Raw genomic sequence first — 26,260 nt, forward strand, 5'->3', positions numbered from 1 at the left:
TTATAACCATAATAAATTATTATTTGTGTTACTAATTTTTATTATGTTGTTCTTTTCATAATAAGGAGGATAAGTATAAGTGAAGGGGTAATTTGATAAATTCGGCAGTGTCACCCTCTAGTCTCACTCTGGGTAATGGGATTGAATTTTCGGTGAATCCCTCTAACCATCTCCTCTCATCACCTTGTATCTCCTTAGAAAGAACATGTTACTCACTCACTAATCATCGCTTCTCATTTTTTATGAATAGCTCATTCACCCAAAAGAATACATCCTTAAATATATTTTGGAAGAGTTAAGTATGTCTTGAGTTTCTAAATTTAATTGTGAAATTGGAATTCGTTTTTCTTGAAAAAATTATATAAAATTCAATTCTATACTTTGTGATGCATGGAATACACCATTCTCATTGAACAACTTTAAATCTTTGCTTGAGCATCTAATAGTGATATTGATTAGATTGAAAAGTCTACACATGTGACCGACACATGGAGTGTCACATGTAATTTAAAAGAAAAAAAAACTGGTTATTTATTTTTTTATTTTTACATTTTTTTTCTCTTTCATCTCTTTCCACTAAGCCACAACTCGAATACCAAGGGTCAACTCCACCATCCAACCATATTCATTAGTGGCGGCCGACCACATCTGGAACACTCGTTAATTTTATAAGATTTTATAAAAATAGTACTTGTTCTTATGGGGACCAAATGTACTAAAATGGATAAATTTTCTATTGAGGTCGAGATATCTCAGGTCCACACTTGGTCCACTCTTTTGTCTATCCTATGAGTCATTAGTCTTCTTCACCACACTTGCCAAGATGTCCTTTTCCAATGAAAGTGTAGATACCACAACGGCAAGGAGCTTGCAAAGTCACTCTGATGTCCAAGTTAGTTAATGCAATAAATAAGGGGGTTGCAATAAATGAGATCAATCACTTACCTCGTGAACAATGTTATTTATACTACCTGAATGGACCTTAGTTGTTGGACCTAGGTGATGCAGGATTAGGCCATTTTAGGGTTTTGCTTAATGTGTTTATTTATCCTTAATCACTCCATGAATCTTGATTCATCCTTTTACCTAACTAAATCCGTATTACAAGTATTACAAGAGTGATATATGTGTTTGTTCTTTTATCTTATGCCGAAACATCCTCTACCTCTAAATTTTAGGATCGTACTTGGCCCATATATACAATATTCCTTAGTAACTTATCTATAATTATAAAGATAAAAGCTTATCATTACTTATTATTCAAAATCAAATACAAAATCTATTAAAATGTAGAAATGTTAGGTACTGGCATGTGTATACCACGAGCGATGATTTATTTCATTTTTTTCAATTAACATATTTTTCATGATATTTATGTACATCATATTTAAAATATCTCAACTCTTTAAAACTCTAAAATATTTGTTGAGACAACCTTTAGGTGTTTTCTTTATGAAAACACCCTTTAAAGATTTTTTAGAAGCAAAAAAAATTTACTTTAAAACAAATTTACCTATTGCTTTGTTTCGAGCAATTTAAAAATAAAATAAGAGCCAATAAATAATCTAACATTTTAACAAAGTCTTCATTGTTTTGTTTCTGAATGTAACTTTGAGTGAAAAGGTAAAAGAAACAAAATCTTCATTGTTTCTTTTATCATTTACATTATATTTCCATATCTTTGAAAAGCTTTACAAGAATATTTCGAAAATTGTTTTCCATCTAATATATGTTTTCACTAAATCATTTACCCGTATTTGTCTTCAAAAAAAAAAAAATCTAAAAGGTTTTCAAACTCTCTTGAACCTCCCTTCTAAAGCATAACATGATCGTGGAGACATCTATATATAATACTAATATTCCAAGAATTTGGAAAATAAAATGAGACAAGTTGTATTTGTTTCCTAAGTGGACTAAGTTTATGTTGAAAATACATTCTAACTTCTTAAAAGAAAAGGAATTGTTTATGCATTAACTTTCTTTCGCTTTTTCTCTTAGTTTTACCCTTTTTCTTCTTTCTTCCTTCTTTCTCGTTTTCTTTTATTTTGCCTTTCTCATTTTCCAAATAATAATGCCCTCAATTCAAATATTAAAGTTGTAAAATTCGTGGTGTCAACTCTGAAACTCACGTACACATGTGGACTACGTTGGTTCATGTTTCTCCAAATATTTGGTGTGTGGCCAGGATTCACTGTCTTCAGATTCCATACCAATGGCCACTTCCACCCTCTCCCACCAAACTTCACGGCCGTTCCCCACGGCGTGCGCCAGTTCCAGCCCACCAAGCACCGCCGTTAGCCTACGGCGGCACCTCCCACCTCCTCCCAAGCCCCGAAAACTTTCTCTCAGTGTGAAAAACAGCAACCGCTTCAAGTGGGTCATTCAGTCGAGCTTAGCGGAGCAAAGCCCACCCAAAACGTTCGACATTCAAGAACTCGTGAGATTTCTCTATGACGATCTCACACACCTCTTCGACGATCAAGGTATCGATAAAACGGCCTATGACGAACGTGTCTTCTTTCGAGACCCAATCACCAAACACGATACTTTGAGCGGCTACCTCTTCAACATTGCCCTTCTCAAAACAATATTCAATCCCCAGTTTCAGTTGCACTGGGTCAAACCGGTCGGTTTCAACTTTAACTTCTCTTGCTCTTATCTTCTTCGCTTTATTGTAGAGTTTGTTCTGTTGGACTGATGGAGTTGCTATAGACAGGACCGTACGAGATAACTACTAGGTGGACCATGGTTATGAAATTCGCTCTGCTTCCTTGGAAACCGGAGCTCATCTTTACTGGAACTTCCGTAATGGGCATTAACCCAGAAAATGGCAAGTTTTGTACCCACGTGGTAAGTTCCAAGTTCCACGTTCCAATTATCTAGTAGTGATGCTATGCTATCAAATTATGAGTTTTTAGATTAACAAATATTTCATGTTGCCATTGACCTTCTTATTTCTTAATTTTCCAGGACTTTTGGGATTCAATACAGAAAAATGACTATTTTTCTTTCGAAGGTCTGTTGGATGTAATCAGACAGGTATCCCTCATGTTTCACAATCAATCTATGTATGTTTTGGACCTTACATTCTCACAAAGTCGAAGTCTTCCGAAGTTATTCTAACTAGGAGGTCTTGTTTGCAGTTGAGGATTTATAAGACACCGGAATTAGAAACACCAAAATACCAAGTATTGAAAAGGACGGCAAATTATGAGGTCAATCGTGTCATTCATCAGTATAATTGTTTTTCATTGATAGTTTCATTTACTATCTTCATTTCTAATGTATTAGTCTGATTCATGATAAAATAGCGTGCCAATTTGTTTAAATGATTAATTTCTGATTAAATACAAGGGTACCAGATTGAATCTTTACTATTGTTATCTGATGCATTATATTTTTCATTTTTAATGATGAAACAGGTTAGACAGTATGAACCATTCATAGTAGTCGAAACAAATGGAGACAAGCTATCTGGGTCTACAGGCTTTAATGATGTTGCTGGGTAAGATTTAAAAAATTAAGTGAAGCTGTCGTTTGTTTGTTCTTAGAGTCAGCCTTAGGTTAATCAACCACATACATACACAGATATATATTTGGAAAGAATTCCACGATGCAGAAGATTCCAATGACTACCCCTGTATTCACTCAAAGCAATGATGCTGACCTGTCCAAAGTTTCAATCCAAATAGTTCTTCCATCAGACAAAGAAACAGAAAGGTATGTCTTCTGAGTTTTTCTTGTCAACAAGTTTTGTGCTGAGACATTCATGTCATAGCTTAATAGAGAAATGCAGTTTTGTGCAAAATAATATATGAACATAGAAAAAGTGTGATATCTTTAGTTGAATTTATAGGTTTGTGCTTCCTGTTTAATCTTGATCAGTTTACCAAGTCCTAATCAAGAAACAGTTCGCTTGAGGAAGAATGAGGGAGGCATTGCCGCAGTAATGAAGTTTAGTGGAAAACCCACAGAGGATGTTGTTTGTGAAAAGGAGAAAATCCTACGCTCCAACATCATTAAAGATGGTCTTAAACCTCAGATTGGTTGTTTGCTTGCACGATACAATGATCCGGGTCGAACATGGACCTTTACAATGGTATGCTACGAAACCTGCTTGATTATGTCTGTGGATTTCTGATATGTGTGCTTGCTCTGCTTATACTACTTCTCAGTGTAGATACCTGGTGTACACTTTGGATGAATTATTTAGCTATAGAGATTAGGTTTAACAATAATAACAAAGAAGGAAACAGGATTATCCCTATTATTGGATAATCCTAATCAAGACACAACTCGCACCACAACAATTATAACTATATAAATTTCCTCTATCTCCCAAAAGGAACACTATCACTTTCACACGGGAAAAATGTAGTTAAAACAATTATCTAAAAATTGCCTGCCAAACACTAAAGAGGCTTATTTATAACTCAGTTTCCCACTTGAACTGGGCATGTTAGGACTTTTACGTTGAGAAAAGATCAGAGAAACTTTAGGTGAAAAAGAGGTTAGTGATTGACTACAAACCTTTAAATCAATTCCTCAAAGATGATAAATTTCCTATACTCAGTCTCCTTGCCAATTCTACTCAAAGAATCCAACACTTTTCCAAAGTTTGATTTAAAACTTGGGCTTTAGCAATTAGGAATCCATCCCTCTGATAGGGGCAACACTGCCTTCTGTATTCCCAATGCCCAGTATCAGTGGACTGTACTTCCTTTTGGGTTTAAAGTAGCCTCCTCTTTGTTTCAAAAAGTAATGAACCAAATGTTTGAACCTCTCTTAGAACATGCAATCATATACATAGATGATATCTTGCTATTTTCCAAAATATGAAATCGCACAACGCTGTCCTAGAACAATTCTTTGAGCTAGTTAACCAGTTTGGCCTCATGTTTTGAGAAAAACAGATTCATTTGGCTCAACCGAAAATAGATTTCTGGATATGCATTTCTTCCAAGGAACATGCTAGCCTCAACCTCATAGCTGGAGAATTACTAAACTTCCCAGACGAATCTCTCATTGTTAAACAGATTCAACAATTTCTTGGGTTCTCACTTATATTCGAGATTTTATTCCTCATGCAGCTAAATATACTAATCTTCTATCCAAACTTTTGAAGAAAGATCCCCCACCTTGAAGCCTAGAAGAACAGACCCAAGCTGTCAATTGGAAACTTTCAAGATCTTTGCGAATACTATGGTATAAGCCATAACTTTTCTACTCCTAGGATACCAAATAGAATGTACATTAAACCCTTGATTAAAAAGACTCTCTATAAGTTGTGGAAAAACAAAAAGTCCAACATATATTAATCTCATGCTTGTTGGCATTCAATGCTTTATCCTTAATACCAAGGAAAGTTTGGGTAAGTTTGACTCCAAAAGATATAAAGGAATTTTACTTGGATATTTTGAAACGTCTTAAGGTTTATAGAATCTACAATTCTAGAACGTCTTTAGTAGAAGAAGTCATTCATGTAATTTTTAATGACCACAAACCTGATTAGGAATTATCAAAGCAAGACAAATCTCTTGGTTTTGATTTACATGATATACAGAGAAATCCCATTGCATCAGACAGTTTACAAGAGCCACTAGACAGTCCAACGGAAGAATGAGAACTAATTGAAAGGAATTGATTTATTCATGTTCCATGAATAACACTTTCCATGCTTCATTCACACTTGTCTTGCCTTTTCTTCTGCTTGATTTTTCTTTCCTTTGACTTGCATGTTTTGGCCAAAATCTTTGTGAGCTCAATAAAGATCTATTTTATCCTTTTGGAAGTTGTTACACTAACTTGATGTTGGTCGGCTTAATTAATGACAATTGATTCATTTGTTTTGTGGGTCATGACATGGAAGAGGAATGAAGTGCTGATATGGCTAAATGATTTCTCCTTGGATTAGCATCAATGCAGAAACCATAGCTGCTGTTATTGTCACTGCACACAACTAATTTTTCCATCATATATTTGTCTGAGTATATGAAAAATGTTGTTAAAAGTTCTGTGGTAAAGAATGAGAGATGTTTGGAACCAAAAGTAGGAAATATAATTTGGAAAAAAGTTAAATAGGAGATTATCAAAATTCATGTTTATTAGCAACAACTCATCAAGTTGTACGAGAACTATGAATGTTCTTTATTACATACAATTCATCAAAAGAAAAAGTGCTACTTCAATAAGTTCATCTTTGTTATTGAAGTGATTCAAGTTCATAACTTCTTTGATAATGAGCATATCTATATTCAAGACTCGGTAGAGCAACTGCTAATTCATTAAGGCAGTTTCTTCCTGCATCTCCATATAAAAAGACACCTCATTTTGTCTTTTTTGGATTGGATAATACGAAAGTTTTGTCTTTTTTAGATTGCACAATATAAAAGTCAAAAATGAATTACGAATTGCGTAATGTAGAAGTCAAAAATAATTATCAGAAGTTGAAGAGGGTTAAGAAAAAATATTTTCCAGATTGTATAATTTGAAAGTCATTTGACATCTAGAAATTATTTTTGGCTTTCGCATTTAACAATCTGAAAATATTTTTTACGAGAAAGAAAAACTTCTAAATTATATAATTCAAATTTATTTTTTTATTTTTAAATTATATAATTTGAAAATCATTTTTAACTTCTGCATTTACAATTCTAAAGAGCAATGGAGGAAGTAACTAAATGTATGAAAGTCATGAAAAGTTCTCAAAACATCATAGAATAACCTTTCAATAATGTTTGGTCCAGAATAATGGCTCTTTGCCATTCCAAACGCCAATGCTTTAGAACCATTGATGTCACCACCTGGCATAGGCCTATGTTTGGTAAAAAAGTGACTATAAATTGAAAATTTCCAAAACCAAGAGAAAATATATAAAAATTATTTTGATATATAAAAATATAACTATAAGAAGATAAAATTACAATTTTAAACAGAAAATATATAAAAATTATTTTGATAGGGGTTTTTGGGAATTTTTAGTTGCGGTCAACAGTTGAGAGAATTAAAGTTAAGAATAAATCTTCGCTTTATTTTCTGTCAATTCAACGGATCTAATAAAGAACTTATTTGTTATAGTTACATTAAATGAAAATAAAATTAATTAATGTATAAAGGGTAAGTTATTCTTGGATAAACACTCCTTGTTACAAAATCATGAGAAGGAAAAATTATGAATTAACTGTTTTAATAATGATTATAACATATTTACAAATTACAACATTCATCATCGCGTGTAGTGATAAATTCATGCTCACCCGTAGACAAGATGTAAAAATGAATAAAAACTTTAACATATATAAACTAAAAATAATTCAATGTTATAAATTATATTTAATACATAAATGATATCCTGAATAATCCTTTAAACTTTTACGCGTAAGCATTTAACCTATAAATATGTTACATTGTATTACTTATAATACAAGACGTGTTGCAAGAAGAGCATTTAACATTCACAAGTATATATAAAATAAGTATTCTTCGAATTTAAGTTATGCATCATCTATGTTAATCTATATGGTATTTGTTTATTATTTTATCAATTCTTGTCAAGTATTTTTCATTATAAAAAAAGGAGATTATTGAATCTAAGAAAATCTAATCCCCATAAACCTCTATTATAACAAAAGTTGAACATGTTATTATTACATGAAATTCTAAGTTATTGCCCATTAGACCATTTAGAGGTCACTAATAGTGTTAGATGATATGTTAACATTTACATATTAAAGTTAAAATATAATACGTAGCCAAAATCGTAATCATAAATGCTTTCAAAAGATAAAACGAATTAAGATTGATAATAAAGAAATAACCTATACTTTTTTATTGATTAAATAAAAGTTGCATTTTATATAAAAAGTTATATTCTATAACGTTCATATTAGAATATCAAAAAGGAAATAAAAGAAATACGTGATATGCAATATAATTGAATCATGCTTATATTACTTGTTTTTTAATTGTTTTCTTATGCAAAGAAGATAAAGTTACAAGTATCAAAGCTTTTCATGAAAGGTTCCGGTGAACAAACACAATGCGTGATCCACGTAGTTGACAAAGATGAGAGGAGAAAATTCAATCAAAGCAAAGATTGAAGAAACGGTCATCTTCAAGACCCTATATAAAGGTTTTTAAGGTTTCAAGATAAAGTTGAATGACATAAAAGTGCTTTATAAATTATAAGTTGGTAGTTATTATTTGTGGGTGAGTTAAGTCTTTGTATTTTATTCACCAAGTGCAATAACCCTATTAGCTTAAAATATCCTCTTTTGAGAAACTTATTTGTTTTATACTTTTAATCTTAGGGAGAGATAAAGACAAGACAATTATGAGTGATTTGTATATTCATTGTAATAAAGAGTGATTGTATATTCGTTGTAACCATTAATTTGATTAGTGAAACCTTTTAAGAAGTGATCTTAAGAAGTTGTTCTAGATGTTCAACTTATCTTTAGGCAAAAGGCAAAGTAATGTCTTGTAGAATCTACACACATCTCTTAATAGTTAGCACCCCCTTGAGTTGACATTAGTATGAATTTTGTGTTTAGTCTTCCAAGAATTGGGAGGGTTTAATCTATCTTTGTAATAGTGGATCATTTTAGAAAAATGGCCCATTTTATATTGTGCCACAGGGGATATGATATTAGTTACATTAAGGATTTTCTTTAAAGTTGTCAAATTTCATAATTTACAAAAGATCATAATATTTGATAGGGATGTTAAAAGTTCTTGAGTTGATGGGAAAAAATGTGTCATTGTGAAGAACATCAATGTCTTTATCCCCGAGAATTACCCTATCGATAGAGAAATAAGATCAACACAAATAATATACCCCCGAGAATTACCCTATCGATAGAGAAATAAGATCAACACAAATAATATAACGTGAAAACTCCAAAACTAGAGGAAAACCATAATCGTTGACAACCATAGAATAACACAATGTAATTTTTTTTATAACACATAGACCGCTCTTATGCCCTTTGACCCCAAATACACTCACACTCTTCAAAGCAAGAATTTAACCCAAACCTCATACTCTACTACTAAAGTATAAGAAAAGTCAAATACAAGTCTAAAGTGTCTTTGTCTGGGCATCTGAAACCATGAACATAAAGTCTATTATATAGCCATTATCACCCATGCCATTGCTTATCTTATACGATGTGGGACTTTCCAAGTTGTATTATTTTCACCATCTCAACAATCTCGACCATGATTAAAATAAATACATCTTCATAGCTTATACCAACAATCATACTCCACCATAAAGAGTATACTCACTTGGAATTAAACCATTTCAAGAATTTCCTTTCATTTTACACCTGCATCAAAGCTAACCAATGTCCATATGTAATCACCACAAACCTTGCATCAATATTAGTCAATGCCCTTGCAAAATTACCATACACCTTGTATCCATGCTAACGAATGCCCGTGTATAATCACCACACATTGTGCATCAATATTAGCTAATGCCCGTGCATAAAAACCACACACCACATATCAATGCTAACCAATGCCCATGTATAATCACCACACACCCTCTATCAATATTAGCCAATACCCTTGCATAATTATCGTTAGAAAAGACTTATTCGAGCACTCACAACATGCTCAACCAAGAGTTGCCACATGTCACAGTCTTCCATTTTCAAATTTGATCAACTAGGAGATGCCATGTGTCGCAATCCTCCACTCTTAGAATTTGCCAATTAGAAGTTGCCACGTTAGCTCCTTTTTCCAGCAAATCTAGTATTGCTTCATGCTCATCGCACAACCACCACCGAAGCATCGATCCTCCCTACACTAGCCTTTGGTAGAACACATGTCCTCCACCAATGGTTTGACAGGCTCAAAACTACTTTCATTCAGTTTGGTTTTTGAGCTAGCAAATGTGATTCATCTTTTTTCATCTACAAGCATCAATCTCACACTCTTTTTCTTCTGATTTATGTGGATGATATCGTCATCATTGGCAACTTTTCCTCCCTCATCCAAAAACTTACCAATCAACTTAACTTTACTTTCTCTCTCAAAAACCTCAATATGCTAAAGTATTTATTGGGAATTGAACTCAAGCACTTACTTGACAAGTCTCTTTTCCTAACTCAAAGCAAATATATTTGAGACCTTCTTCATAAGACTAATGTGGTTGTGGCTCATCCTATTTCTTCTCCTATGGCCTCTTCCTGCAAATTTATGGTTATAGTGGTTGTGGTTTATTTTCGGATCCTACCCTCTACAAATTTGTGGTTGGTGTTTTATAGTATGCCACTTTTATTAGGCTTGATATTGTTTTATGGTCAATAAAGTTTGTCAATTTATGGCTAGTCCTCTTCATACACACTAAGTAGCAGTTAAAAGGATCTTAAGATATCTTAAGGGTACTCTATCTCACGGGCTTCTTATGCAATGAACTATTGTTGTGAAACCTTTCTCCATCACAACTATGTGTGATGCTAATTTCGCTTCTAATATTGATGATCAATGCTCAACCTCTGGCTCTGCTACTTTCTTAGGCTCTAATTTGATCTCTTTGTGATCTAGAAAGCAAACAGTAATTGTAGATCCAATACCAAGGTTGAATATTGCAATTTAGGTCAAACCTCAGTTGAGCTAACCTGGATTCAAGCTCTGTTACAAGAACTTCAAGTTCCTTTCCCTCTTCATCAACTTCTTTATGACAATCAAAGTGTCGTAGTTATTGTTCATAACTTTGTTTTTCATAGTAGAACCAAACACATGGAGATTGATGTCTTTTTTGTTAGAGAAAAGGTTCTATACAACAACTTCTCATTTCTCATATTCCAACTTTAGATCAATAGGCAAATATTTTGACAAAGCCTCTCTCTCCAACCAAATTTGCTTTTCTTCAAGGCAAACTCAATGTGTAGTGTTTTCTCCCAACCTTTAACCTTAACCTTAAGTTTGAGGGGGAACATTAGAATAGTCCCATTTAATTAATAAACATAATTAAAAGAAACGTCACATACAAATAGTATAACAGTGCAGTCCTGGGGTCTTAAACACAACCCTTACAATCCTAGGCACACCACAATGCCAAAAGTAAACCAGTTAAAAAGTCTAACAGAATATATAGGAATCAAAAGACGGACAGGTACATGGACCATATCCCTAAAGAAAAGCATTAAGAATATGAAGACCAACCCAGGTAGACTAAGAGCGGGATCATCTCTCATCTGTTGACCACGAGTATCTCTCACATCTGCTCCCATCAATAAATTGATGATCATCGCAAGAGTAGAAGAATAACATACAAGACATTCAAACAAGAAATGGTAAGCTAGAGCCAAAAAGATTTCATCAATGCAATCAGATATACTTTCACAGTCCAATATACATATATCAACCAAGCATGTTATAACCTTTCAATCAATACACTAAGACTTGACTCGACTCATCCGGATACATATAACCTGGTCGGATTCAGCGGATGCTTGCACTTGTGATGGATACCTCTGCTCACCCCCGAGCTATGTGTTACAAGTGTTACAATGAATCAATTCCCTCACACACAAGGTTAGCCCTTAATGAGTTTCAGGCCTCATGCTACTCTCACCACAAGAGTCTGTCTACTCTAAGTGAGACTAACTAACTCCTTAGAGTGTCAGGATGCAATCCTTACCTTGAATCCTTACCAAGTTATATAGATGGGGCACCACCATAGACACCCACTAAAAGGGCCATGAATTACGTCCCGACCACTGAAGCACGACCCTGAAATCTCACCTAGAGATTTCAAGGAATTACGCCCTGACCACACACCAAACATATTCACACAGCCAAGTAATATTCATCATGCATGTATATATATATATATATATATATATATATATATATATATATATATATTATGTCAACCTTTAAGGCCAATACCTTTCATGTTCCAAGTCAAACCCATTCCAACTCATTATACTCCATCCATGAATATAGAATTTCAACTCATCACGTTACCATGCCACTTTAATACCAACCATCTCATCAATATCACATGCTAAGCTCATACCAAACCCATTATTCACAAATCATTAATCACATCACTCATGCATAATCATTTGTCTCACACTTTTAACACAACACTTAAATCCAAGCAAGCATTCACCATTCAAGGTCAAGGAAACAATCAAACATCACACTGCCTCGCCCAGCTCCTCGCTCAGGCTGAAGGGTCTCGCTCAGGCGAGCCCCTTTCGCCTAGGCGAGAGCTCTAGAGATGGCAAATAAACCCGTGCCCGTGGGTATCACCCGAACCCGTCCCCGTTTTGACGGGGAATCCCCGCTTTGACTGGGTATGGGTATGGGTATGGGTAATACCCGAAATTTTCAACTGGGGATGGGGATGGGGATGGGGATATATATATACCCGCCCAAATACCCGTCCCCGCTTAAATTACTAAACTATTTATAATTTATTAAATAATCTAAAAAATATATATAAATAAATAATATATTTACACATAAAATATAATATAATATAATATAATATAATATAGTATATATACATATAAATAAAATATACTTTTATATATATATACATATATATATATATATATATATATATATATATATATATATTTACACATATACATGTAATATAATATAATATAATATAATATAATATACATATAATATATATACATAATAATATAATATAATATATATAATATATACGTATAAAACAAATTAATCATTTAACTAGTGAGATCTTTTATAAACAAATTTATAACATTACAAATTTATAAAAATTTAAAAGAAATATATATATATATATATATATATATATATATATATAAAAGCATAAAATATCTACGCACATACATATAATATATATACATAATATAATATATATTATTATATTTATATTATTATATAATATAATATAATATATACTTAAAATAAATATATATCTATAAAAAATATATATATATATATATATATATATATATATAAACATAAGATATCCACACATATAATATATATACATAGTAATAATAATATAATATATAATATAATATAATATATATAAATAATTATATATATATATATATATATATATAAACATAAGATATCCACACATATAATATATATATACATAGTAATATAATATAATATATATATATATATATATATATATATATATATATATATATATATATAACATATTTCTCATTCTCTTTGTTTTTTGTTATACACTTTGTTTACTCTCTCAATTGTCTGGTTTGTTTTTCAAGATTTAATTTTGAAGGTAATTTTTCTTCTTCTTATTACATAATTTTTACTCTCTGTACATGGTTATGTTCAAATAGGTGTTCCTCAATTTCATTCTATGAAATAATTTTTAGGTTACACATTTGATTATCTTTATTTATTTATTTATTTTCATGAAAATGTTTGACTATTATTTTGTAGCTCTTCTTTTTGTTACTTTGGTTATACACTTTGGCTTGTTCTTTATGTTCAAATGGATATTCTCAAATTTGGGTCACACATTTAATTATCTTTACTCCTTTATGATAATTTTATTTATTATTTATTTTTTGTTTCATGATAATGTTTAATTCTCAATTTTAAGTGCTCAATTGCATAAATCCTTAATTTAATTCAAGATCAAAAGATGAAGAATCTATGTTTAAATTTGAATTATTATTAATTTAATTTTGTTATTTGTGCTATTTCGTTTAAGTGGTATAATATAAATTTTTAATAGTATAAAAAATATTTGAAATATTTTTAAACTTGATTATTGGTTTTCCTTTTATATTTTGTTAAAAAAGAAATTAACCTTTTTACTTTGTTTGATTTTTTTTTGTTACGTATGTTAGTTTCTAGAGAAAATGAGCACAGGAGATCAAGATTTGCAGGTACCAAGTCCACCACAGTGTTCACAACAACCAACTCCCTTTCAAAGTTCCAATAATGACAGTCAATCTCCATTGAATCCATCTACGCAAACACCTTCAGAAGTTCATGATGAAATACATTCAACAACACAAGTAGAGCCTGAGAAAGGGAAATTGAAAAGTGTTGTGTGGGAACACTTTGAAAAGATAAAAGTTGATGGAAAATACAAAGCTAAATGTAACTATTGCAAGAAACTGCTTGGTGGAGAAACAAAGAATGGAACAAAGCACTTGCACCATCATACAAACATATGTATTCAAAAGAAGGCTTTAGCAAAAGGAAAAGGGGGACAAAAAACACTTTTTTCTAAGATTTCAAGTGGCAAAAAGGAATTGGCTTGTGGAGCTTATAATGAAGAAAATGCCAAGAGGGAACTTGCAACAATGATTATATTGCATGAATATCCATTGTCAATAGTGGACCATATTGGTTTTATTAGATTCGTGACAACAATTCAACCATTATTTTAACTTCCTTCACGAAATACGATAAAGAAAGAGATACTTGGCATCTATGAACATGAAAAACAAGTTGTTATGAAGTTGATAGATACAAATAAAGGAAGAATAGCAATTACATCGGATATGTGGACTGCAAGCAATCAAAAGAAAGGGTATATGTCTATCACAGCTCACTATATTGATGACAATTGGACATTGCAAAATATAATTTTGAGGTACACCTTTTTTAATTTATAAATTTTCCAGTAATTTTTTTTATGCACCTCTAGAAAGATTATATGTCTTACAAAATATTGCTTAATTTATAGGTTCATTTATGTTCCCGCACCTCACACAGCTGATCGACTTTGCAATGTATTAGTTGATTGTTTATTCGATTGGAATATTGATACAAAATTGTCTACTATCACTTTAGACAACTGCAGCACAAATGATAGCATGATTGAAAAAATTAAGGATAAGTTGAAGTTGGACACACTCATTAAGAAAGGGTCTTTGCTTCATATGCGTTGTTCAGCACATATCCTTAATTTGATTGTGAAAGAAGGGTTAGCCGTCCTAAAAGAAGGGGTGGAAAAAATTCGAGAAAGTGTAGCATATTGGACAGCAACTCCTAAAAGAATGGAAAAATTTGAGGAAACAGCTAGACAATTGCGAATTTCTTTCACTAAAAAGTTAAGTTTGGATTGCCCAACTAGATGGAATTCTACTTACAAGATGCTTGATATTGCCATATGTTATAAGGATGTGTTTTTTAGGTTAAAGCAACGTGAAGCTCAATACACTTTCTTTGCCAACTGATATGCAGTGGGAATTTGCAAAGGATGTTTGTCGAAGGCTAAAATTATTTAATGACATCACAGAAATCATTTCTGGCTCCAAATACCCAACTGCCAACATCTTTTTCCCAAAGATTTGTGAGATCAAGATTGCAATAAATGATTGGGTTAAATCTCCTGAGATAACCATTCAAAATATGGCAATACAAATGTTAAAGAAATTTGAAAGTTACTGGAGTGTTATTCATGATATATTGGCAATTGCTTCAGTTTTAGATCCAAGGTACAAGATGGACATGTTAGAATATTATTTTTATAAATTGTATGGTAATGATTTTGATCTGAAACTTAGTAGGATTCGTCAAATGTGCTATGATTTGGTTTTGGAATATCAATCAAAAAAGAATGAAACTTCTTCTTATAGAGCTACATCATTGGAGTTGGGAAAGGATGTTGATAATGATGCGAATGAATTTTTAGAGTTTATGGCAAAAAAGAAAAAATCTAGAACTACAGTTATGAAAACAGAGTTGGATTATTACTTGGAAGAAGATAATTTGCCGGTTACACAAGAATTTGATATCCTATCATGGTGGAAAACAAATGGGTTAAAGTTTCCAACCCTTCAAGCAATTGCAAGGGATGTTTTAGCTATTCCAATAACAACTGTAGCTTCTGAATCTGCTTTTAGTACTGGTGGTCAGATATTAACTTCTCACCGTAGTCGACTTCATCATATTACTATAGAGGCTTTGATGTGTACAAGAAGTTGGATATGGAACTCAAACCATCTAGGTAAGTTACTCAAATTTATTAATATTTTTTGTTAGTATTTTTTGTGAATTCTCATCTAATATTCTACATTTGGTGTTTGTAGGTGTTAAAAAATTAAAAGGAAAAGATGTTCTCATGAGTGAAAATGAATCTGATGAAGAAGGTACATTATATTCTAGTAATTAAAATTTTCAATTTCAATTATTATATCATATCTAATTTTTCATTTTTTTCTATGTGTAGGTGGATCGAATGCAAATGAAACCACTGATCATTTGTAAAATTAATAAATATTTTGGTTATTATAAAATTTTAGTAATGTGTAATTTTTTAGCTTTTATATAATTATTTGAATTTTATTTAGTTGTTATTTGATACTTTAATTTGAGATTTATACTATTATAATATTTTTCTTAATATTTGACATCATGAAAATCAAAAAGAGTATGTTATTTTAATATTGAATATTTTGATAGTATCATGATTCCGTTGGTGTGATTTTTAAATTTTTTTTATAAAAAATATTTAATTGATATATGGAACAATAAAAAAATGGGTATGGGTATGGGTATAAGAAAATACCCGTTACCCGGTGGGGATGGGGATAGGTCAAAAGTTGTATACCCGTTGGGTTTGAGGATGGGGATGGGGATGAATTTTTATTATGGGGATGGGGATGGGATCATGATACCCGTACCCGCCCCGCTCCATTGCCATCCCTACTATCACCCTTGTCATTGCTTATCTTAAATGATCTAAAACTTTTCAAGATGTATTATTTGTATCAACTCATATTTGTTAAATATTACGACAAAAACTAGAAACTAAGCTTTTTTTTTTTTTTTTTCAAACATGTTATCCATTAACTCATGGACAAACAAAAGTAGTGAATATGTTTTTATATTATTAGAAACACTTATAAAAGTCAATGAATATTTTTGAAACAACTATCTTTTTCATATAAAACTTTTTTATAATTAAATAATTTATAAGGTTATTAATTGCTCCTTCTAAGGTCTTTAAGATTTTGATCCTATCACTTTTCTTTACTTACTGGAAAGACTAAAAAGTGTGTTGAATAAAATGAATTTTGAAGAAAGAAACTATGTTTAGCTTTATTTAAAAAAAGAAAAGAAAAAAAAAAGGTTTCCATTTGAACTACTTTTTATTAGTTATTTAATATTTTCTAGAAACACAAGAAAAATATATAAAGTATTACATGTCTTTTTACGAATCCTTTTACTACCTTACAAGAAAAGTACTAAAAAAGGACAAAAATACTAGTCTTAAAAATATAAAATACATTCGACACTCACAACATAAAAAAAAAAGGAAAATTAACAAAAAGTTATATATGACAGACAAGCTTAAAAGTATTAATTAATGAAAATAAAGTATATAATAAAAGAGGTCTAGAATAGGAAGTAAAGTAGGGTTGGAGACAGAAGAAATAATAGTATGATAACAACGGTTGGATTTAACGCCAGCGACCGTCTCTGATGCGAACGGTCAAAGTCGGACTGCGCCGCCCTTGAAAAACAACAACGTGAATTCATTGGCGACGCGTTCCAAAACCCGACATGCAGTTTTTGTTTTTGGGCTCAACCTTGGTTCTTTCGAACTTACTCCCCTCCCACCCTTCTTTCTGGTGCCTCCCTCTATATATAGATTCACCTTAGTATCAGATAATCTTGGAATGTAATATAGGCGCAACTTCGTTACTAACTCTCCTTGCATTTCGCCACCCACTCTCTCTCTCTCTAACAATTTTAACTTTACCTCGTTTTCAACCGCTGATTCAAATCTATTAAGTTTTTTCTCTCTCTCTAATCCGCTTCTCTCCATTTCACGGGCGACGCTGCTGCGTTCTCTGGTGTCTTTGGCCTTTCAAGGTACTAATTTTTTATTTGGGAACTGGGTTTTGTTGCACTATTGATTTTTTTTGTTTGTTTGTTTTTTTTTTCTAGCTCGATTTGTTGATGTGAATGTATGATAGTGTTTATGTATACCATCGGATACGTATATGTATTTCCCCGTTTCGTATAAATTCGGATCTGGGTTTACGTAATGGTTTGCTGTAGAAAAGGGATGTTTGAAAACTTGAGCTTTGGTTCTGTCGTTTCGATTTCGTTGACTTCAGTGAGAGCAACGAAATTGTTACCTGGGACTTTATTGTGTCTTGTGATTAGAAGTTGTGAAATTGTTTCACCTCTGTAATTTTGTTAGTGATGACAAATTTCTTGTCCGAAAATCTGTTATTTTTAGTGGGATTTTCGTTTAATTTGAATCCAAGATTTTGTTTTTGAGTTGTCCAAACCTTGCAGACATCTCTGTGTATAAATGGTCATATCAATCTCATTTTTTCATAGATTTGAGAAAAAAGAACCTTCTTTTGATTGACCCTTTTGTTTCAAGCAAAGTTTAGTCTAATGCATAAATGCTGAGTTTGACTGTATCAAGTTATCTAATATTACTGAATGTGTTCAAATGAAATTTAGAACAGGAAAAATGGCAGAGACAAAACCAGACACACCATTGATGCCACCGTCATCGCGGAACCTTCCAGATTTCAAGAAGTCCGTGAAATTGAAGTACGTGAAACTTGGTTACCATTACCTCATCACTCATGGCATGTACCTCTGTCTTTCCCCTCTGGTGGTGATCATTGCTGCACAGCTCTCAACCTTTTCCCTCAAAGATCTCCATGACATTTGGGAGAATCTACAATACAATTTGATATCCGTCATTCTTTGCTCCACCATGATTGTGTTTTTGTCCACACTATACATTATGACTCGTCCAAGACCCGTGTACCTTGTCAATTTCTCATGTTACAAGCCTGAAGAAGCTCGCAAATGCTCAAAGAAGATATTCATGGACCAGTCCAGGAGGAGTGGTTTTTTCACAGAGGAAAATCTTGAATTCCAGCGGAAGATTCTCGAGAGGGCTGGTCTTGGGGAAAGCACTTACTTTCCAGAAGCTGTTCTCAATGATCCTCCCAACCCTTCAATGCAAGAGGCAAGAAAAGAGGCTGAGCTTGTCATGTTTGGTGCAATTGATGAGCTTTTTGCTAAGACTTTTGTGAAGCCTAAGGACATTGGAATTCTGATTGTGAATTGCAGCCTCTTCTGCCCCACGCCCTCACTTTCTGCAATGATCATCAATCATTATAAGCTTAGAGGGAACATAAAAAGCCTCAACCTTGGAGGAATGGGATGCAGTGCAGGTCTCATTTCAATTGATCTTGCTAAGGACCTTCTCCAAGTCCACCCCAATTCCTATGCATTGGTAGTTAGCACAGAAAACATCACCTTGAATTGGTACCCTGGGAATGACCGATCCAAGCTTGTTTCCAATTGTTTGTTCCGTATGGGAGGTGCTGCCATTCTGCTTTCCAACAAAAGCTCTGATAAAAGAAGATCGAAATACCGGCTGGTTGACACAGTTCGCACTAACAAGGCTTCTGATGACAAGTGCTTCGGCTGTGTTATCCAAGAGGAAGATGCCAATGGCAAGGTTGGTGTCACTTTGTCAAAAGATTTGATGGCAGTTGCTGGTGATGCTTTGAAAACAAACATCACCACATTGGGGCCTCTTGTCCTTCCAATGTCCGAACAACTCCTATTCTTTGCCACATTGGTTGGGAAGAAGGTTTTCAAGATGAAGATCAAGCCTTATATTCCAGACTTCAAGCTGGCTTTTGAGCACTTTTGCATCCATGCCGGAGGCAGAGCTGTGTTAGATGAACTTGAGAAGAACTTGCAGCTTTCCACTTGGCACATGGAGCCATCAAGGATGACACTTTACCGTTTTGGAAACACCTCCAGCAGTTCTCTTTGGTATGAATTGGCTTACACAGAAGCCAAAGGGAGGATGAGGAAGGGTGATAGAACATGGCAGATAGCATTCGGGTCTGGATTCAAGTGCAACAGTGCAGTGTGGAAGGCTCTCAGGACCATCAACCCTGCCAAAGAGAAGAACCCTTGGATGGATGAGATCCACGATTTCCCAGTTGAAGTTCCAAGAATTTCATCCTTCTAGACAAGTGCAGTTTTGAGTATTTTTGGGTCAACATTAGGTGGTAGCTGTTGAAGTGGTGGAAGGGGATGAAGGTTAGGTCTTGCTTGGAGCATAGATTTTGTTTGATATTAAATCTATTTTAGTCAAGGGTTGAAGCAAGAGGTTTGGACTGTGGTAGTGCAATGTAATTAAAATCCTGTTCTGTATTTGTTTGATACATTTACAATTCTTTCCCATGTTGAAATGGAAAAAGAAAATTCATATATTCTTTAGGCATTAATATCTATTCGCTTCTTTACAATGGTCATGAGCTACTTGGTGTTTTTTCACTTCATACCATAATCACCTTTGCAAAGGTATGGTGCCAATAACCAGGGGAAGCTAGCCTTGTAATCTTCTAACCAGTTGCCACAGGGGACCCTTGATTTTGTTAGAGAGAAGTGTTAAAAAAGTTTTTAATATATTTTATAATATCAAGAACCAGTATATATTCAAAGCAAAATCATGGATTTATCTTGTTTCTTCAAACTGTGTGGAACACATGGATTAGAATTCTTCACTAAATGCATTGTCTGAAAATACAAATAGCTTCCTTACCTTGGAATATTCTTAAAGACACATCTTTAGACTCACTTTCAAAGTGTTTATATGGAAATACATTAAAGAAAAAGTTAATATTAGTAGAATATACACGACAAGTATTCAATGATAACCATAAGTATTCTATAAAATAAACATAATGTTTAAGAAGTAGGAGAGCGTGATATAAGTATTGGTCCTTTGGACAAAACGTTAAAGAAATTCGTTGTATGATTTTTTGACTCATTGATTATAAATTGGTCCTTCAGAGGAGACAAATTTATTCACAACTCTTTTAGGAGACGGAAATATGAAGAAAAAATAAAATGAATTTTTCTATAAACTAAAATTAGTATATACATAAACGAAAACTAGTTCATGTCTAAACTGAAACTAATTTAGGAATAAGCTAATTTCCACAAATTCTCTCTTATAATTTTCTTCATAAAATTTTATTTGAACTTGTACATTCGTTACTTTTGGTTTTATTTTATTTTAAATACCAAAAATCTTTTATATGTTATAAAATAAGGTAATAATAGAGAGAAGAAAAAAGACACAAGACAAAATGGAGAATAACTTTTCTATGTATCATATTACTAATAGGAAGATTCTTATTTATAAATATAAAATGTAACTCAAATGATACAATTCAATGGGATACGAGTTAATGCAAATCGTATTGTATGGGTCGATCGACCGTCTAATCGGTCGGTCGACCGCTGCGAGAGTGAGATTACTTCAAAGAAGGTTTGAAGTGATGCGATCAACAATCACTCAGTGACTGAACGAACCCTAATAGTTCCCGCAGTTGGACTGCCTCCAAAATTCCACCCTGGTATCCGTTTATGCAAGTTATATGTAACAGTCAACAAGTGCTCGATGACCAAGTGGATCCCTCACAGTACCAGCAACTGGATTGCCCCTAGGATTTTACCCTTGTGTCCATTTATACAAATCATGTGTTGCGTCGTTCGGACGGTTATGCTGAACGGAGTAGGGTGAATTAACTAGTTTGTAATTAGCGTAAACAAGTCAGTAATCAGGTTTAAAAAGCAATTGGGCCATGATTGGAAGTTTGTCGCACATGTTGAATTATAGACCTTAACCAAACACATTCACAACTTGTCTCGTGTAATGCTAAAATTTCTAAATGATTTGATGATGTAGCTGTTATGGTTTGTTTCACAAATCGCCATGAAATTGTTGTGCCACCGCATGTGAACAAATATCCTGTTTATGATCGATCACTGTAAGGATTTGATAAATAATCTACATCTGCATAACCCATTAGAACTGATTTTGAATCATTTGGATAAAATAAGCTCATATTCATAGTACCATTAAGGTAACAAAGTATAAGTTTTACTCCAATCCAAAGTCTTCTTGCAGGTGAAAAAATATGTCTTACTTAACAAATTTTTAAAATAAATGCAATATCAGGTTGAATATAATTAGCAAGATACATTAGTGCTCTTATAACACTGAGATACGATACTTCTGGACCAAGAAGTTCTTCATAGAGCCGTCAAAGTGGGTCAGAACCCGTGGGCCAACCTGGCCCACCATGGGTTTGGGCCGGGTTGGGTTGAAATTTTTTTACAAATGTTAGTACGAGTCAATTTTTGACCCGATCCACCAATTTTTAACTCCAAATAGATGGGGATAAAGAAGATGCTTCAAGAGATGAAAATGTTGTGGATTTATCCATTCAAGACTCTAACATTATGATTGGATAAGTGACAAGAATGCTTTGATCTTAGATAGTAATTTATTTTTATTTTTTTTGGTTTGTATTGGAGTTTAACATCATTTTGGATTGTACTTAGATTGTATTGAAGTTTATTTAAATTTTAATCTGAATTATAATTTATGACTTAAGAAAAAATTATATTTTATTTTAATTAAGTGGGCTAGTGAGCCAACCCGTTTAACCCATCAACCCGTGGTGGGCCGGGTCGGGTTCAAAGTTTTTCGGCTCGCTTATAAGTGAGTCGGGTTGGGTTGGCCCACCAAGTGGCCAACCCGTAGTGGGTCGGGCCGGGCGACCCATTTTGACAGCTCTAGTTCTTCGTCATTTTCTTAATGTCTAAAAGAGCCTTTATTAACATCTAACGACCTCACAACCATTAGAGTGCATAATGAATGTGACTTGTTCGTTTAGAACATTTTAAGCACATCATTATATAAGTCTCTTGATGTACAAAAACCCCTTTATTTAAATAATCAATTTATATTCTCAAACAAAACTTTGTCCTTCCAAAATCCTTCATCTCAAATTCTTTCTTTAAGCAATCAATTCCTTTTGTAAGCTCATTGAGAGTTCCAATGATGTTTATGTCATCTACATAAACAAAAATTCTGGAAAATTCATTTTCTATATTTTCATATAAATACAAGGATAAATAGGATCATTACTATACTATTCTTTTAACAAGTACTCACATACGTCCTGATTGCGTTAATCAATATAGAGACTTGTTCAATTTTATTGAATAATCCTCTTTAGAATTTACCTTGTTGGGCATATTAAATCCTTCAGGGATTTTTATAAAAATATCATTCTCAAAACAATCTTACAAATAAGTTATAACATCATCCATGAGATGTAAATGCAACCCTTCTTGTGCAACTAGGATAATCAAATATCGAAACATTATTGCATCTAATACAAGTGAATATGTTTCTTCACAAATCAATAATAGGTTTTCTGTGAAAAAACCTTGAGCAACTAATCATACTTTGTATTTAACAATTTCCCCATTCTTATTTTGTTTTTATGCAAAAAATCATTTGTACCCAACGGGTTTTACACCCTTAGGTGTGCGAACTACAAGTCTAAAAACCTTTCATTTAGCAAGCAAATCTAATTATGCTTCCATTGCCTCTTTTCATTTTAGTCAACAATTTCTTTGTCGACAATTTTCAATGATCATTGGTTCTTGATCCTCATTGTCACTTATAACATTAATCGCTATATATATATATATATATATATATATATATATATATATATATATATATATATATATATATATGCAAAAGTCTCATCAATGATGACTTCATTTTAGTTCCATATTATCTTATTCATGACATAATTTATTGAGATGTTATCATTTTCAACAATTTTAGGTATATATGTTCTTCTAGAAATAAATCATTAATCATGTCAACTAAATCTTTTGGGATTATCCACCTTTTCGATTAGGTCATGTTGCTTTTTAGCTCATTTTCTCATTCAAGAGTTTTAATCTTTGGAACCAATAGATCTATCATGCTTCAAGCGTGACTTTGCAACTAATAGGCCTACCATGCTTCAAGCATGTTATGAATTAATATCAATTCTATTTAGAGCATTAACAGCCGATATATATGAGCATTAACAGCCGATATATATGATTTAATTACCCTTTTTCTATCAATAAAAACATATGGTAATTGATTGACTAAATTATCCTTTGAACTTTCAATTCACATTCTTTTATACGAGGATCAAGACGAGATCATTAATTCATTCCAACCAATATTTTTTTTTCAATTGTTTTCTTTCTCCCCCTAATATTGAAAACACTTATTTATCAAAATGACAATCGACCAATTGAACTATAAATAAGTCATATTAATAGTTCAAGATACTTTATTGTTGACGGAGAATCATATCCAACACATACTCTCAATCTTCTCTGAAAACCCATTATAGTCCCTTTTGGTAAGGAAATTGGAACAAATACACCACACCCAAAAATTCTTAAATGAGAAATATTAGGTTACTGACCAAAAGCCAACTGCATAATAGAGTATTTGTTATAACTTATTGGTTTGATGCAAATCAATATCGTAGTATGCAAAATTGCATATCCCCAAGTAGCCATTGGAAAATTAGCTCTCATAAGTAATGATCTTGCAACCTTTTTTATACATTTTATTAATGATTCCACAAGTCCATTTTGAGTATGAAATGTGTTATTGGAATACTCATGAAAAACATGAGATGTAAATGCACTAGTATTATCAAGACCGATTTTCTTAATTCATCATGTAGAGACTTCTTCTGTCATTTTATAAATATATATATATATATATATATATATATATATATATATATATTAACACTCTCATCACCAATTAGGTGATAACTTAGTTGATTAGAGTGTTTATTATGTAGATAGATAAATATGTTAAAGATTGCTTTCATAGCTCAGTTGGTTAGAGCACCGCTTTAGTAAGCGGGAGGTCTTGAGTTCAACTCTCAATGAAAGCATAATGAATATGTTTTTCCGGTTTTCTTTAAGATTCTTTGGTGTACAATGATAACTTATATTGTCATCTTATTTGTCATTACTTTCATTTTTTTTTCTTTTTCACACTTTTGATGATAAAATTTCTCTTATATTAATAAGAGATAGTGCGACATTCACTCTTAGGAAAATGGACATAACTAGTTATGGATTGCTTTCATAGCTCAGTTGGTTAGAGCACCTGTTTAGTAAGCGGGAGGTCTTGAGTTCAACTCTCAATGAAAGCATTTTATAAATATGCTTGTGTTTTATTTTTTTTTTTTCTGAAAGTTTCTTTATGACCATGAAAATATTAATAAGAGATATTGCTACATTCACTTTTGGGAATGGCGTCAAACCAGTTGGGTTAGTCTCATGATTTTTCACCTAAAGCTCATTCTATTGTTCAACTATATAAAAAGACATGAAATAAATTCAAAACATTTGTGAAATTCATTTTCACGATATTTTTGTTGTAGGAGCAAATTAGTTGTTTAGATTTTTATTTTATTTCTTTAATGACATCACTGTTAAGACTTTGGTAAGTGTATCAAGTCATGCAAGTAATAAAAATGGTAAGTCCAAGTATTGTTTTCCCACGAGAATTGTGTTTGTTTAGTTAATTAGGCGTACTAACTAATTTAAGCATTGAATGTAATCATAGATTAATTCGAAACAAGTGAAAACATAGATATTTCTAAACTTGAAAGTGATAAAATAATCAAGGCAAAGACTCATTGAGGTTGGAATTCATGACCATAACTCTAAGCAATCATCTCACACTATATATCTCTAATCTACTTAAGCATTGACATCAAAGGTATTCAAGCCCTAATCCCTTAGGGGCATGTTTTGAACTTTTATGTAAAAATACTAATCCCTTAGATGTTTAAACACAATAGACACATTAAAAACGATGTCTAGAATGACCAAAAGCTTTGGTCTATGTCTAGAACCAAACCTCTAGGTTGTTCTATTCATGTCTAGGGTTCCAAAACACTTTCAATTGATTAGATACCACAAAAATGCATAGATATTTCATCATGCACGAAAATAATGTAGATAGAACACAAAAGCAGTGAAAGAAATTCTATTGCATAGATGAAACTATAATGAGTTCAGGTACATTATATCCAACCCCAATGAAATGGAGTTTAGCTACTCCTATACATCTAGAGCACAAATGGAGTTGGAATGGTAGAATGAATGAAAAAAGATGAATCATTTAAGCCCAGAAGTGTCTCAGCCTCTGTCTTGAGTTCCAGTCGTGTTCCCCAAACCAAAATTGTGTTTTTTCTTTGAGTCTCGACACTTTTAATGTTTAAGCAAAAAGTGATATTCATTGGGCCAGTAAACATTCACGTTGGGCGAACAAGCCTTCCTCGCTGGGCTAGTGAGTCTTGGTCGCCGGACGAGCACGTCTAGGTAGCTGGGCGAGTGA

General features: G+C 32.6%; 2 protein-coding genes and 2 non-coding genes across 5 annotated transcripts; all 4 read left to right on the plus strand.

Annotated features, from left to right (window-relative positions):
* Positions 1–2,131: 2,131 nt before the first annotated feature.
* Positions 2,132–6,196, plus strand: LOC114162463. Its single transcript, XM_028046368.1, has 8 exons — positions 2,132–2,626; positions 2,713–2,850; positions 2,971–3,039; positions 3,144–3,215; positions 3,423–3,505; positions 3,589–3,720; positions 3,886–4,099; positions 5,870–6,196. Exons 1-8 carry the CDS (start codon positions 2,213–2,215, stop codon positions 5,912–5,914), a joined length of 1,167 nt encoding a protein of 388 aa, XP_027902169.1. The 5' UTR covers positions 2,132–2,212; the 3' UTR covers positions 5,915–6,196.
* An 11,202-nt stretch (positions 6,197–17,398) lies between these two features.
* LOC114163245 (3-ketoacyl-CoA synthase 11-like) lies at positions 17,399–20,396 on the plus strand. Of its 2 annotated transcripts, none has more exons than XM_028047428.1 (2): positions 17,399–17,835; positions 18,447–20,396. In XM_028047428.1, the coding sequence occupies exon 2, from the start codon at positions 18,452–18,454 to the stop codon at positions 19,982–19,984; it is 1,533 nt and encodes a 510-aa protein (XP_027903229.1). In that variant the 5' UTR covers positions 17,399–17,835; positions 18,447–18,451; the 3' UTR covers positions 19,985–20,396. The 2 variants fall into 2 exon arrangements, with proteins under 2 accessions (XP_027903229.1, XP_027903228.1); XM_028047427.1 differs by having other exon boundaries at positions 17,401–17,835; positions 18,442–20,396.
* A 4,333-nt stretch (positions 20,397–24,729) lies between these two features.
* TRNAT-AGU lies at positions 24,730–24,803 on the plus strand. The gene has a single exon. It is a non-coding gene; the product is annotated as a tRNA-Thr (tRNA).
* Positions 24,804–24,993: 190 nt separating this feature from the next.
* TRNAT-AGU lies at positions 24,994–25,067 on the plus strand. Its single transcript has one exon. It is a non-coding gene; the product is annotated as a tRNA-Thr (tRNA).
* The last annotated feature ends 1,193 nt before the right edge of the window (positions 25,068–26,260 follow it).

This window comes from Vigna unguiculata, chromosome 9 (assembly GCF_004118075.2).
Source record: "Vigna unguiculata cultivar IT97K-499-35 chromosome 9, ASM411807v1, whole genome shotgun sequence".
Lineage (NCBI taxonomy): Eukaryota > Viridiplantae > Streptophyta > Magnoliopsida > Fabales > Fabaceae > Vigna > Vigna unguiculata.